This window comes from Hermetia illucens, chromosome 2 (genome assembly GCF_905115235.1).
Source record: "Hermetia illucens chromosome 2, iHerIll2.2.curated.20191125, whole genome shotgun sequence".
Lineage (NCBI taxonomy): Eukaryota > Metazoa > Arthropoda > Insecta > Diptera > Stratiomyidae > Hermetia > Hermetia illucens.
In genome coordinates, this window is record NC_051850.1 from 8,131,604 (window position 1) to 8,148,133 (window position 16,530).

Sequence of the window (16,530 nt, forward strand, 5' to 3'; positions counted from 1 at the left end):
ACCAAGCCTTCGAGGAAATAATGGAGCACTCGGAGAAGCGCTTCATCAAAGCGAAGCTGAAAGGCGTCCACATCTACAGCTGCTATGCCGAGGTCCGAGGGCTTATAGTTTGCTCTGCAATCGTGAAAATACAGGAGGAGTTGCTGAAGGAGTAAAGAAGGAAAAGGACGAGGGCCTAAAGGCAAAGCTACCCCGCGAAGTAATACCTAAATGGTGGCCTCGCGGGACTGGAGAGACCGGGGGCTGGTTTTTAGTGGGTGTGAGCGGACGTGCTTTTTTAAGTGCGGGGGAATAAGATTTCTAAAATTTGGGGGGATTATATAAAAGGACTTACCATCAGATATATCAGCACTGTGGCCTAATTCTGCTGTCCAACCGGAAGTACCTTGTGATGTTGAAGGTCCTGATAATGATGAAAAATTGTCAGAGCAAGCCAGTTTCCATATCTCCAATTGTGCATGTATTGTTGTACCAGCCTGAAAAAAAAATAAAGGAATTTTTAATTATGTACTCTTTGATTTTGATTTGGTTTAGATTGGTTGTGGTAGTTTGGTGCAACCTTACTCTAACCCTTTTCAATTTAGTCAGGAAAAAGATAATTCTAAGCATTTTTGAACTGGAAGTTTTAGCCTGTATCACAGATGAACTTGTCGGGTGCTACCCCTTATTAAGAGGTGGTATAGGAAGTCGAGGTTTTCTTGGTTATTACTTTCATTGCAGAGAGAATAAGTAACATAGCAGATGACTGTAAATTAGGACCCAATCAAAACTGCTTACGACAGACCGTAGATTTAAGCAAAAGTGAAAAAATACCTCTGAGACACCCTCAGTTTCTTCAGGAACTACCCATTCTACGCATCCATTCGGTGTTTATTTGATATCGCGGGAGTTGGAGTAAGCCTGAGAAAATGCGTCTTTGTGACTCTCGCTGGTGTACGTTCCATGGAATAATCGACGCTCTATATCGAGGAAGAGAAGTCTTTAAGCTCGAAGCTGAAAGTAGCTTTCTGTCAGTCCCTGACACCCAGCGGCTAGGAATTGGTAGGTCTTACTTTTGTATGAAAAAACTTATCAAGCTGAAGAGGTTTCGTCAGGAGGTCAGCGCTTATGTATGTAAAACCGCCAGAAGGAATACCTTCAGAAGCTGATTTCAAGTACGTTTACTTAAAGTTTGATAATGAATGCTCTTTAAAAGAATTTGACTGAATTGCTTAACCTACGCTTCAGGATACGCGAAATTATGGGACCTGATTGTGTGTGCTACTACTCAGATTTTTGGCTATGATTGTTTACGAAAATAATGTAGGAAAACAGGAATTTTGGCAGCTTATGGAAGAGCAACACGGCTTTGTTAAGAGTAGGACCCAGTGCAACCTGCTCGACGGAATTAATGAATGAATGAATGAATCTGGAACACGATGTATGGGAATATCTAGATTACACCCCTATATTTTAGGCTGAAGTATGTATGCATGCATATATTATATATACCGCCGACTTAAGTGTAAAAAGTTATGGATTTTTAATTTCGTGCACTCAGAAATAATTGCAGGGACTAACGAAAGATAGATAATTTCTATTTAAGGATTGAGGAGTCCTAAATCCGCATCCACTTGATTTCGGTCCACGGACTTCCCTTTTTGGGCTTAGTACCCAAGGTTCAAAAATTAAAAGGAGACGAAGACGGCTATGATTTCGTACTAGGGCAGAAAAAACTTAATAGACGCTGCCTCGCCTTTGTCCTGAGAGCAGCGTGACCGAGGCGGTTCGCAGGTTCTAGACGCTCCCTTTTACAATCCGTAAAACATACTTATGGGTGCGAATAATGTTGACCTATTTCCGCCCACACTTCAGACTAGGGCTTGGTCCGAGCTAAAAAATTTTTGCTTAGAGATTGAGGGGTCCGAAGTCCGCATCCACTTGATGGACGGGCCAAATGGAGAGCACCCCTTTTTGGGCTTAAGATCCAAGGTTCAAAAATTAAAAAGGGGCGAAGACGGTTTAAGGTTTCATATCTTTTGATTGGGAGCGTTTGTTTTTGTAGAAGAGACCATTATATCAATTCTTAGAAAGCGTCAGGAATGAGTCCGAGCATTAGGTTTTACTCTGGGGAATCGCTGACTTCTTTTGAACTCCGAGGAAATGTAGATACTTTATGTTGCATCCAGTTTAGCTACTATTTGAAGATCAGACATGAATCATTATTCAAGGAAGGAAATGATCCTGTCACTATGCTTTTCAGTTTCACACTCGAGTATATCGCTTGGAAAGTGATCTCAGTGTTCAACAAATATAGATTGCTCCCAAAATCCACACAACTGATTGTATACACAGATGGCCTGGATATTATAGCCTGATCAACATTTCGTATGAGGGACTTGTACCTTGAGTCAGCAGCAGGTGAAATATTGGGCTGAGTAAAAAGTTATCAGGTTATTTTTGTATGCTTTGTAAGGACATTTATTTCTATAAATAACAAAGGTCAATCAATGACATCCTTTTCATTTCCTATTCGTAGAAGGACCTGCTCTTCTTGGCAAAAAAATAAAGAAGGTGCTAATTTACCACCTTATCGGAATTTAACATTACTCCAACAGAGGAGTATACTGGAAGAGGCACCATAGTCCAGTCCAAGCCTCAATAATTTCTGAGGGGTCATTAAAGATGTGTATCGGTTCATGTTGTCGTTATGGAACACAATTTTTTAACGATTGACGAGCTCCAAACGTTTCTCGATGGGAGATACGTTCAAACTGCGCAACCCCTGGGAATTGTTGGTTCAGGTCTCTGACAGAACCTCAAAAAATCCTTCCAAGTTCACTACACTGAAAGCATAACTTTCCTTTGATTAACTTCTGGTTGAGGCAAATCTTCATGTCGAAACGTTGCATATTCTTGTAAATCTTCTTTGGCTTTGGCTGATGCTCTTGGCAAGGAGGAATATCGTAAGTGTCTCGCGCAAGTATAGAGATGGGGAACTTTGCCGATGACGTCCACGTACCGCACTGTTTCTGAACCGACCGTGATGGTGATCGCGGGAGTGATCCCCGTTGTCCATCTTGCTAAAGAGCGTCAAGCCATATACCAGCGCGAGGGAGAAAAGCCAAGGGAGGTGGTTGCTCGTGAAGAACGGCAACGCATCCTAGATGAGTGATTAAATGGAACTAGAGGCAGATGGACTGCGTGACTCATTGACAACTTAGGTGCGTCGCTGAATTGGAAGCCCCGTTAGACTGAATATTTTATTACCCAGTACATGGAGGTTTTCTGTCTTACCTGCACAAGATTGGAAAGGCACGATCTCCGGATTGTGTGTTTTAGAATGGAGTTGTGGACGATGCCCATCACACTTTTTAAGGCTTCGTGTACAATAAAACTTTACCGCATGTCTGTCTGTCACACGCATTTTTCTCGGAGACTATTATAGCGGTTGACACCAAAATCGGTGGAAAGGTGGGAATTATAAACACTCACGCATACAGTGAGTTACATTATTCCACGTACAATTTAAGGGAGGTCCATGCAAAAAGGGGGTGTACATTTTTTTCCACTAGATATAGTCATGGGGAGCATCAAATAAAAGGTCTTGATTAGTACTTGCTGAAGCCGGTCTTAGTTTTATCGTTTGATGAAAAGGTGGGGAGTGCGGCGGGTTGAAAGTGATCGTTTCTTTAAAGGACCCATTCTCAGAAACTACCTAACTATAAAATCTGAAAAAAATCATGAGGCTGCTATGGTGTCTAGGCGCTGAAATAACCTCCATACGGATATCTGGTCAAATAAAGTTAATAATAGTAAGTTACTAAAAATTTTAGTAATTGGTTGCAAAACCCCCTTAAGTTCCTCCGAGAATCATAAAATTTTGCAGCAACGTAGGTGTGCTTGGTGAAAATCACACTATCACTAATAAAGTTCTGATAAGTCAAAGTGGTCGCAAATTCAAGACTTTGAATGAAGTGGATATTTTCACATAATATATGCATACATTACGTGCTAGGTACAAATGGGAAAAACGCCCACCCCAATGTCTTTACAAAAAAAAAATACACAAAACCTTTCATACCTGAAGCGTACAGCTTCCGATTTCCCGACTTGTTTTTCTTATGGAAGGTGGAATGGGATTCGTCACCAGCTCTATTTAAGCACAAGGGATCTCTCTTCAGACAGCATTGTCGGGGAGATGCTGAAGAGCGCTGACAGGGGGAGCCGTATTTTCGATCCGTCGGGTCCTTCTCGTTCCAAAGACGATAAAGCTCCTTTCCTCGTCTTCCCTCCGGTTGGTGAAAGGAATTCTCTAATTTGAAGGCCCCGCAAGGCAGGAGAGTTCGGAGACTAGTCCGAAGAATGTGAGAAACGGTTCCAGGCGAGCTCTCTGACGATGGGGAGGAATTTAGTTGGTAGTTCGGACGACGTACCGTTGAGGGAGTTCGACACTCTGTGCGTAAATGCATTCATCTACCCCACTTCACAAAAAAAACACTGGGAAAAGGAACAGCTCTACTTCAAATCAGATCCTTCAATTCAGATACTAAGCGTGCCAAAGGCTAAAAAAAGAAAAAGGAAGGAAAAGGAAAAGAAAAAAAGGAAATTTTTATTTTGGGCCCTCCTGAAAAACTTCCGAATCTTGGGAGAGTCTCCTTTCTTTCCTTTGCTATCCAATGTAAAATTAAAGCTGATCAACTTGAATCGAAGGATGTGTAGGAAGAGGTTTACTTTTCGGTTCGCCGTTAAGAATGTTGAAACTATTGTGTGGTGGTGAGGTGTTTGGCCGCTTTTCTTAGTAATTGCAGGTTTGGATCTCCTGAGTTCGGCTGAACCCTAGCTCAGTTTCCTGAAGTTGACTTGAAGAATTGATTGTATATCTAACTTGCGGTTGGTAGACCTAAACCATAAACAAATGATAGATGCATTGTAAAGGACAGAATATGGCAAGCAGCACAGGTTAACCAGCAGCAGCCGATTTTTGTTGGGTCATCTTGTTCATTTGGGTTGATTCAATACCTGAAGCCTTAAATGTCATCAAAGGATCTACAGATTTCAATAAAGTTCTCATGTGAAACGGGGTTCCATGGTTATTTCAAAGGTATTTCAACTAGAAATAATCCTTTTTCCAAAAAAATTGTCCTATTTGCCTTAATAGTTCAGGATATGTATACCACTTTAATATCACCTGTTCTATCATTAAAACATCACTTCACAACACTCCACTTAAAGATGCAAGTATGATCCAATATCTTATTTTTAACCAGAGATTTTGGAAAACCCAATTACGGCGCCTCACTAATAACAACAGCAAATTAGAAAACAAAAAGCAAAAGATGATTTGAAAGTAAAATCAAGTGTCGACGTCAATAGATGTTCCATTAGAAAAACGTAATAACTAATTGCTCACCGCGACTTCCACCGGCATACCGGCTCATGAGATACTTGCAACAGAGATAATTACCTAATATCTATATTTACTGTTAATTTCAGATGCAGTTCCAGTGTTAGCAGTCATACTTCTCGTTAACTTTAATCATCGGCTCCAAACTAACCAATCATGACTAACTCGACCTTAAACTAAATACCGACAAAAAAAAAGATAGCCTGAGAATGTTCATGCACTTAAATGTACGCATCTGTTTTATTACAGATACAAGTGTGTTCTCACTCTTGAATTACTCATTGGACTCAGCATCATTTAGAGGTTCTAGTACGAATGCACCTGCACTGTTTATCTTTTCTTCTTATAAAATGGTCAAGTGTGAATAAGAAGTAAGTGCTGGAGGCTGTTGTGGCTTTGATTGCGAAAAAAATATTGACTAATGACCACGAGAATATGAGGTCCATTTGTAAAATTGTCACGATCACGATAAATTATGAAAACAACTCACGACTGATGAAAAGGGGCACGCTATCTTCAACTCAGGTGCAATAAGACCAAGCAATTAGCGAATCAGTGAAAAGGTGTTGTTTGTAACTTATTTTTGGGAGAGTTGATGGGGTGTCAGGGAAGCTTCTAGAATTTATGGATGTTCCTCCTTCATCCGAAGGGTGTGACAAAGAAAAGGTATCTGAACTTTGCCATATAAAGTTAAAGATACTTATCGCTGATGCTAACCGAAAGCAGAATCAAACCAATCACAATCTAATTACTCGTTAAATTACACAAAATCATTTCCATTGACAACAACGCCGTATCTAGATATCTTCACTCGTAAATAACAACAATTGGACGACTATTGTTATTGTTATTGTCACTTTTCAATTCATCATGACTCTCAAGACACCTTAGTTGGTCTTCCCAAAAAAAAAAGTGGCCAGAGGAATATCGTTAACAACCTAAAAGGCATAAGTATCTATAATAACACTAGCTCATAGAATGACATGAGAGATGGTGAAAGTGACGACGGTGACGCCATGAAACCCACTTTCTTCGCGGCTAATATACGTTTTTACGCCAACCATGGGCATACTTGTGTGTTACAGTCATCCAAAGGCCGTTTGTTGGCTGAGCAAAGAAATGAAAAGGTTCACCATGGAATGTTAAAGTCACCTCGCTTCAAGTCATTTCATCATATTCGGTTTCATGGATCATCTTTTGATGAGTTTTGGCGCTTTAGGGAGTCAATGATGATGACCAAGATGCATTTGTTGGGATCAAAAGTTTGGATGATCTCAGTCTGGTTATTTGATATGGATTTGCTCACATTGCGAGTGAGTTTTGCAAACTATTTCATAATATCTGGAAAATATTAAAAGATACATTGAAAAGAGCTTACCTCGGATGCCCTGCGATGGAATTCGTCTTGGGTTAAACATGACAAGGCGGCACCGTCTTCGGGGAATTTCATTTCAAGTTCTTCGATTGGAGGCAATTTAAATTGTTCAATGGTGGATCGAATCCATGCATGTACTTGAGCTGTTGTCCACTGTTTTGGATCTGGAATGAGAAAAAAAAGATTAAATATAGATTATATGTCCATTTATACAAAGTGATATTAAAGAAGAAATTAATGTTGGGTACAATGCAACAAATAGAAAGTTGTTCGTGGTAAGGTTGGGCGTTTTGGAAGTTGAGAAAAACAGATTTTTTTCCACCTATGCAGATCAGATCAATACACGTATTTATAGAAATTATAGTGCACGGCGCAAGTTGGTTCTTACTTGGTTTTGAAATATTCGTTTTCATTTCGAGAACAATGTTCTAATATATCATCTTATTGAGGCACTACCAAAATGCTTCATTAGCGTATACATATAAGTACACACACATGTCTGTCTCGAGTAATTGATATTGGTCTAGAAATGATAAAAAACTAAAAGCAAATGTTTTCCTGCGACCCCCCAGTCATATGAGCTCACTTTGTTGTGGTATTGATGAATTGATTTGGATTTGGATTTCATTCAAACTTTCCAGAGTTATGCCTTATATTACCCCTTATGCCACTGTCAATTCATCCCCGAAATCAAATATGGGACCAGTTTCGAAAAGTGCAAATCGAACCCTTTCATTTGACACCCCACATTGCCACATTTTGTGAAGAAAAATGTTGCATCCTCCTTTCGCGTGTATGCGGAGACCCCCCCTTAAACTCAACACAAAATGGCACCACTTTTTGTATGTAAAGGAGTTGACAGACCACACGTTCTCACTAAATTTCGCGATAATCGGTCCACCGTTTCTGAATAGATCAGGTGTGACAGACAGACAGCCAGACGGAGGAGAATGGCATGGTTTGTTAGTGAGGATTATACCTATAACGACCACCAGGCAATTTTCCTCCAGATCGAATATGGGCCATGAGGAGATGTCCGTTACCGCGGAGCTGGTCCGTGAAAAGTTTTGAAGAGGATACGTTCATAAAGATGCTATTTGGAGGCCACAATCCCGGTGGTGTAGCTTGAGAAAGGTAAATCAAATGATGAAACGCATTACGAGAGTATGAGACGCTGCTATGTTGAGGCGGCGAGTTCTTGCAAAAAGGCGGTCAAACTATTGGCGGAATGAAGAGATCGAGGAGTTGTGGGATGCATGGTTTCGAGCTAGAAGGACCTGCCAACGATCTAGAGGAACACTGGACTTCGGCCAGAAATGGCAAGTATATGTGAACCTTCATGGAAGTTTGCGCAGAGGCAGATCAAAGCCCCTGGGGAACAGCGTACAGCATGGTTATTAAGAAGATGAGAGGGCGAACAGCACAATTGACCTGCCCGCATCTTCTACTCAATATTGTGATGGCGTTCTTCCCCCCTGATAAAGAGGAGCGTAAAAAATAGAAGTAAGCATTGGACGTCTACACTATACCTGCCATGACTGAGGAGGAGCATATTTAAAACATGCATAGTAGAAGAAATTTTCCCCGATCGGTGGAAGAAGCAAAAACTATCGCCCGATTTATCAACTCGGTAAGAAAGATGCTCGAATGGGCCATTTACAATAGACCGGAGCGACATTTTGGATTTCGACCATCCCACTCAACGATGAACGTCGTAGACCTTGTTTTGAAGCTGGCTCGAGAAGCGATGTCGTCTAATAAATACTGTGTCGTGGTGACGTTGGACGCTAGCTGGGAGTGAATAAAACTCACTAAGCTCCTCGAAAGCTAGTTCGATACGGATGAGGGGTTCAATAGTATACCGTCACCGCAAAAGTACCACAGGGCTCAGTGTTGTGTCCTCTCATGTGGAACGTAATGTACATTGGGTGGCCTTCCAGTGCCAGGGGAGGCCACGATAGTCGGTTGGCAGATGATGTAGCCATGGTTGTCGTCGTGAAACAACCTGAAGACGTAGAAGTGTACACTAACGAAGCCATTAGCGCCAAAAAAGCGCGGCTGCAGATGGTTCAGCTTGAACTTGCAGAACAAAAGACGAAGGCGGTCTTGATTACCAACCGTAGGAAGAGGAATATGGTTAATATTCGGATTGGTGGCCACCTCATCACTTCGAAGCGGGTTATCAAATACGTGGGGGTGATAATTGACGCCAAAATCAACTTTAAGGGACTCCTGAACTATGCCTGTGAGAAATCGGCAAATATCAGCGCATCATTAGCGCGGATGATGCCTAATATTGGCGGTCCAAGATACAGTCGCAGATTGCTTGTGGCCGGAGTGGTTCGCTCTACACTATTTTACGCGGCACCAGTTTGGGAGGAAGCACTAGCATGTCTCACATGTAATCGTAGGAGGGTAAATATGTCTTACCGCTTAGTTGCCCTAAGGGGGTGTAGCGCCTTCAGAATAATATCAGGCGAGGCAGCGTATGTTCATTCCCGCTCCCGAGTGATATTCTGGCAAGTGAGGCACGCAATCTGTACGAGAAAAGGAGAGCAAATCCCTCTGAAAAGGATGTAAAATACCGAAAGGCGGCAAAGCGAGCTGGTTGGAAAAGTGGCAGAAACGGTGGGATGACTCGAAGAGAGGTCGCTGAAACCACACTTTGATTCCCCGTATTAAGGAGTGGATGCAGTGATGACACGACGATATTAACTACCATCTGACGCAATTCATGTCAGGACACAGTGGTTACAGCAAGTATCTGCACCAATTCCCGTTGGACGATTCTCCCTTTTGTCCTGAATGTGGTTACATACCTGAGAACCCGGAGCATGTTCCACTCCCCACTATTTTACTTAGAGAGGAGGAACCTGGATGACTCGCTGAAAGTCAACATAAGCCCGTAGAACATCGTCGGGGAAATGCTGAAGTCGGAGGGAAACTGGTGTACGGTGAACTCCGCAATCAAAAATATACCGGAGGAAAAGCATAACGCGCAAGGAGGCTGCGAAGAACGCAAGGTATGGTCACTTGAAGCGGAGTCCTTCCCGGGAAGTAATGCTTTGCGGCGGTTCCCCGGCGAAAGAAGAGAAAGTGGGGGTGGTTTTAGTGGGAGAGAATCCCACATAATGCTACAACCTGGCGCGGCAGTGTCTTTCTAAGATTTCCACCTGGAAAATGTGAATCAAGGTTGGTTAAAAGAAAACAAGCTTATCATCATGTCCAAAGAAGAAGATAAATTATAAAAGATAAATTAATCATAGATTTGAAAGGCCAGGTTTATTCCATGAACTTCCACATCCATGCGAAAAGGGGGTGCAAACATTTTTTTTTTCGCAGAATATGGCCATGTGGGCTATCAAATGAAAGGGCTCAGTTAGTACTTTTCGAAGCTGATATTTGTGATATTGGGTGAAGCATAGAAAAGTAAGGCCCCAAAACGTGTGCAAGACAGGTATGTCTGCTAATGAAATTTACGGGTAGATGGACGCGTGTGTATGGTTTTGTACACAGAATAAAGTGGAAATGCGCCCAGATGCGTCAGATCAGTTTAGATGCGTACATATTTATGAACGCACCAGTACACGCTGATAGGCAATTTTTGTTTGCTTAGGATGTATGTACATATGCATATTTTGTGTGGCAATATATGACGGAATATTTTGCATTTTTAGCTATGTACGAACGAAAAAAAACGTGCAAGAGAGTTACTCACATAAGATGAGCACAGAACCTTTATACCTGAGGCGCTTCCGGAATTCCGACTTGTTGGTTTTGTTGAAATTGACGTTTGTTTAACCGAATAACACGAAAAAATTATTAACATTCCCTTAAAGGTCCTTTTAGAAGTTGAAAGTGTTCGTTGGAGATATGGAATTAAGAGAGAGAGTTCGGTAAGACGCAAAAAACACGCAGCTCGGTGCATTCTATGAAGTAATTCTTTCATTAGAATACCGGCCTCCTGCATATAATTCTAATATCCTTTTCGGTCTCAGCAACTTCTGATGCTATTGCATACGAAGAACTTAGAAGCACCACAGGCCTGGCACCCGTATGCATTGTGATCGGAAAGCGGCAGTGAATAGGTCACACATTAAGGAGGGGCGAAGATTGCATTTCTGACAATGCCATGCAGTCGAATTTCAAGATAGACCACGAGTATATCGCCCCAAACAGAACAATAGAGGAGAGAGAGAGAGAGGTTTATTTAAATCAACTCCGTCCACTTATAGTAAATCTGCTTTCGCAGGAGTTCCTCAAAAGAGGTCCTTATGTTCAATTTTGTCAATTACAAGGACAGTATGGGAATAAGCATATAATGACTGTTAAAAGTCGCATGCAAGTGCAGGTCTGCAGGGGGTTCTACTTGTTGCTTATAAAATGGGTCTGAATACCATTGAACAACTGATGAAACTGGTACAAGCAAGAGTAGTCCGAATCAAGAGGGAAGTCGACACATTGTTGCATATTACGGGGCAGCAAAAAACCTTCTATCCTTTGCTATATGTGAAAAAGACGTCGAAGTGGATGCAATTGTTAGGTGACGTCATAGCCCGCAATATTCTGGGAAGTAGTCTGTTAATTGAAGTACCCGCCCCCATAAGCAGTATTGTAGATAACTCTACTATTTTTCGGCTCCTATTATAGATACCACAATAGACCTGTTTTAGATAAAAAGAGAATCATGATGAGGGTAATATCTAGCAATCTTAATACCTTCTTTTATCCCTCAACATTTACATAAAGCCACCTCATAATTCATTAAGCACTAATGTGCCGCTAATCAATAAATTTCAATTTAGATCAACTTCATGTTTACCTTGAATCTGTAATTGTTCTTTTATGTTACATTTGAATTGTTATTCTGCACGTGCCTTTTAAATACGGTTTCCTACTTGAAATAACCCCAAAGCAGACAATTTGAATTAGATCATGCGAAAAACATGGGAAGTCTTCAAGTTATGGACGTACTTCACCAGCTACTTGAGAAGGCCACAATAAAGATTTCTTAGATTTCTTAGAAAATCTAGTAAACAACAATAGTAACAATGACAAGGAAATCATGAACATATTATATTTTCATGATTTTCAGTTTCGTATTCGGAGTTGTATGGGCAATCCACCAGTTTGAGTTGTTGTCCTACCTCCCATAGTCAATCTGCCATAATTCAAAACAGAACATTCTTTCCAGAAATGAAAAAGTTCGCAAGCCTCCATCAATTATCTGCGCGTGACTAGGCCCACCAAACATGATGATTGCATGCAACCAGATATTATGCAAAGGCATGATCCATAAGTAGGCTACCTTGAAATTAATTATTATCTGCCACCGAGGGAGTGTTAGAATAAGTGGCAACTGAATGGTAGATAGCTGGGATCAACAATGGTAATTGTGGTTATTAACACTGGTCTCACTGGTCTTGCTATTACACTTTTTCTGCTGATCCAGTTGGAACTACTGAAGCTGGGCTGTAACATAACATAAAAGATATTTGTTTACCCAAGATCTGCCAAGACCATACCGTGATCTATCAAAGAACGTAATCTACAGAAACATGTTTCCAAGCAATTACGCACGGAATCTTAGCTCAGCGTAATATTTGTTTATATCTGAACTGTGCCTGCAATTTTTGCTATTGTCATCATTATAATCACCGACATCATGATCATGATACACAACATTCTTGTAGTCATTCAGTTGATCAAGTAACATAGCAGCTGCGGTTGGTATAATCGTGTGGAGCTAAGTCGTATCTATAAACTGCCAAGTGCACAAAAGTTTATTCGAATGGAGCGAATTGCAAATCCAAGGTCTACAACAATTTCTTGATGGATTTTTGCAGTGCAAATGACAATAACAATGGTAACTTAGAAGCAACAGGAACAATGAAAATTGTAGCATAATAAGATTTTCCTTTGTGCTGTAGACTATGTATCTTATGAATAGCCGGAATAGATAGAATTATAGATGCAATTTATGGACTAAATAAACGTGAAGGTGTTTGGTATTTATAATACTTTATTGATAAAATCCGGGCTGACTTTCAGGTCAAGATAATCCATGTTTCATTTTAATCCTTTTGAAACTTAAAAATAGACTTGCTGCATAATAAGCTTGAATATATATAATGGGAAAGTACGCGGAAGCCTGGGATTCTTGACTGATCTTCGAGGAGGGCAGAGCCTCAAATTTGAATAGAAAAAAGGATAAATTTGGTCATCTAATTCGAACAACTACGAAGGGGTCGTGGTCGGTGTTTAACATGTTTTTTGGTGGGATAACAACAAGTCTAAATGTAGTGAGGTTTCAGAGGCTCTAAGCCAGCCTGATCCTTCACACTCCAAGCTCGCCAGAAATACGAGGCCAAAACAAGGCTAATTTCTTGAAAGCAAAAGGTAGCCCTATTAAGGAAACCAACTCCTATAATCTTCAAAAGGGCTGAAAGCCTATGTCGGCATACCTCAAGTTATGACACTTTGACTTATGGTAGGTATTCTTCTACTGTCTAGGAGCAGTCGTAGCGGGATCATAAAAACTTTCTTACATCTGTCTGAATGGATGAAATCTACTGGTGGCTTTTATCAGGCTGAACTTATCTGTTCTTCATACTGCAATGAGGGTTTTGCTATAGAGATTCTTTGGGATGATACGTTCAGTTCACGATGTGATACTCTCCATTTCTAGAATTTGGTAACATCCTATTATTAATTTTATTTGAGCAGGTATCGGAATTGGATGTACTTCGTGGCCCAGATTTTTTTTAGATCCATCATTATCATTTTTGTCAGCTTTTTCGGTTGGATGCATTCTGAGAACGGGTGCTGTTACACTTTTCGGGGCACACATTTTGAGCCCTCACTCCGCTACGTTTCGTGCAATATCAGAAATAAGATCAGTTTCGAAAATTAACAATCGAGTCCATTAATTTGATACCCCACATGACCATATTCTGAGAAAAAAATTATACCCCCCTTTGTATGGAAAATCCCCTTAAAACACAAAATATCGCCACTTACACTATGTAAAGGGAAGCGTAGAACACATATTCTCACCAAATTTCTTAACAATAGCATCTGCTGTTTAATAATCAGACCTTTCCTTTTTTGGCTACAATTTAGCTTATTCAAGTAAAAACCGTATTTCAGGAATCAGTTGTTCCCCGATTCACTAAAGGGTGATTCCTGAACTATGGCTTTTTTTCAATAAAGGCACACTATCGCGCATTTTCGTGCTACTTTATTTTTTTATCAAGTTTAAGAGAGTTCAGATGCTTTCAGTTAGAAAGTTGGCTGATCGAAACAAGTGAAAGCTAGAGATAAAAGTATTCATAGAATACAGTGGGAGGAGGAGGGGAGGTAGACTTGCAATTTGAATGTTTTCAAGTATGGGTTGACCAAATTCTTAAAAAATTTTCCCCTAACCTAGAGGCTCTGGCAATGGCTATCCGAAATACAAAACCACACCTAGAAATTTATGACACCTTGAGCCATCGCTATGATCTAACAGAAGATACAGGCACTAAAGTCTCGATTCTTTCCGAATCAAGGAATAATCGAATTCGATCGATGAACGTTTTCTAGGTGCAGTGTTCCTGTGAAGCGATGGGTTGCTAGTGGATCTGCACAACGGATCCCTCATCGATCACACAAACTCCTTTATGTCATTATGAAGAATTCAAAACTCCATGTCAAACACTCTCTCCATCGAGTTTGAAGACATTGCCGACCCAGGTATTCGCGCACTTATTCAAAAATACCACAACATCGCTACCGAGCATTGTCTCTCTGAGCCAATTAAGCGTGGTGTTCAGCACCACATTAGTACTACTGGGAGTCTATTACCACCATAGAAGCTCACAATGCCGCGGAAAGAGTTCTGTTTGTCACTTCGTCCCTTAACATGGTTTCTAAATCCAATGGCGAATAGACACCATGTGGCAATTACAGACGTCTAAATGAAGAGACGATTCCAGACCGATACCTCATCCTACTCATCTACGATTTCTGTGGCAGATGGGTGCATTTACTCAACCTTGAACGTAGCCAAGGCATATCACCAAATCCTTGTAGCCCCAGAAGACATTTCAGACACAGCAATGTGTACACCTTGCGAACTCTTCGAGTTCACCGGGATGGCGTTGGGCCATGGGTTGTGCATCGCGGTGGAAAACGTTCACTTTTGCTTTGTATATTTTGATAATATTTTGGTCGCTTTCTCGTCTAAGTCCGTTGAGAAATGGAAATTCTAACAACTGCAGGTGAGATTCCTCGTCCACCTAATAACCGCTGAAAGCATTCAACTGGATCTAGTCAAAATGGCAGCTTCCCGCATCTAAAAGCGATTAAAGATCTGCAAAGGATCTTTAGCGCTTATCTGGCTGGGTCAAAGGTCAAAAAAACTTAGCTGATTGCGTAATCTACGAAAGCTTTCTAGACGTTTGAGACCACCAAGCAAATAACTGTTGAAAACTACACTTCCGGAACTCCCACAGTAATAAGTAACCCTGGCCGTATTCGTGGATACCTTGTAGGTGCTGCCCTTTGCCAAAGGGTGAACCAAATTTGACAGCAGTAGAACTTCTTTTTCAATAAATTGAACCCCGCTCAGCGGAACTACAGCACCTACGATCGACAATTATTTTATGGCGAGGTATGCAGCTATCTCTCCATAAAATACTTCAGGTGTCCCCTTGAAGGCAAATCGTTCCACTGCCCTTTGCTTCGAAACAGAAGCTTAATAAAGAGTCTTCTCGTCAAACTGGGCAGGTGAGGTTTATAAGCCAACCATTTAACACGTGTTAAGAAGGAATAACGTAATTACCGACGCTTTATCATGTGTTGCAGAGGTCAAGATTCCCACCTCCGTCGACTTTCTAGCAATCACGCATATTTAGGGCATCAGTACCAACTCAAAACACTCATTTAGAGAGTTTCCTATCTTCCGCTGAACATCCAGCATAAACTACGAGACTTTCGACAAAGGACCAAGGCCGGTTTTCGCAAAGAGGTATTGATCAAGTACTGAGGAAGAGCACAACTTTTACCCGGTTTTAGGAATTAAAATAAATCTTGTTATTTATTTTGGTACTAGGTATTTCCCGCCGTTCACAAACTAGCAGACCCAGGCATCCGGTTATTGAATCGCCGGTGAATAAGGACATTAATGCTTAGGCCATACAGTGCATTGTATGTGAAAAAAGTTGTAGGCGTGTACCTTGGGTCCATTATCCGCTTTCTCACAGTTCATTTCATGACATAACTGGCCCTTTGTGACGCTAACATGGTTGCAGGTATTGCCTCATAATTATCGCTAGGTTCATGGGGGAGGGGGTGGCTTGAGCCGATATCTCTGAAGGAGATTACTGCACAATCTAGTACCAAAGCCCTCTCTCGAGAGTGGATTCTACGCTTCAGTGTTCCGGTAATTATAATCACCGACCAGTGAATTCAGTTCGAGTCCTTCCTTTTCACTAAGTCAGGCAAACTCCTCGACTCCAAATAACATCGGACAGCCGCATAATATCCACAATCCTTTTGGATGCTTGAAAGATGCCACAGTCCGCTAAAAACCATTGTAATGGCTCAAAACAAGCTTTTTTGGTAGCAAGTCTACTCGTCCTACTTGGCCTCCAGGTAGCCAATCACGAGAAGTTTGCTTGAAAACCTGCGAAGCTGGTATGCTAGTAAAACCTGAGATTGCTCCATATTAGCTCGAGTCATAATATTTCTGAGTGGTTGATTCTGCTTAAGGAGGCAGTGCGTGAAC

The 16,530-nt window shown here is 41.2% G+C and overlaps 1 protein-coding gene across 3 annotated transcripts in view; it reads right to left on the reverse strand.

The window, feature by feature from the left end:
- The window catches only part of LOC119648204 (DNA-binding protein D-ETS-4), a 93,626-nt gene that overhangs the window by 10,957 nt on the left and 66,139 nt on the right, over positions 1–16,530 (reverse strand). For all 3 annotated transcript variants that reach the window (XM_038049804.1, XM_038049805.1, XM_038049806.1), the window contains exons 3-4: positions 6,765–6,925; positions 335–476 (exon numbers count right to left, since the gene is read on the reverse strand). In XM_038049804.1, coding sequence (XP_037905732.1) covers positions 335–476; positions 6,765–6,925 — 303 coding nt within the window. The remainder of the gene's footprint in view (positions 1–334; positions 477–6,764; positions 6,926–16,530) is intronic.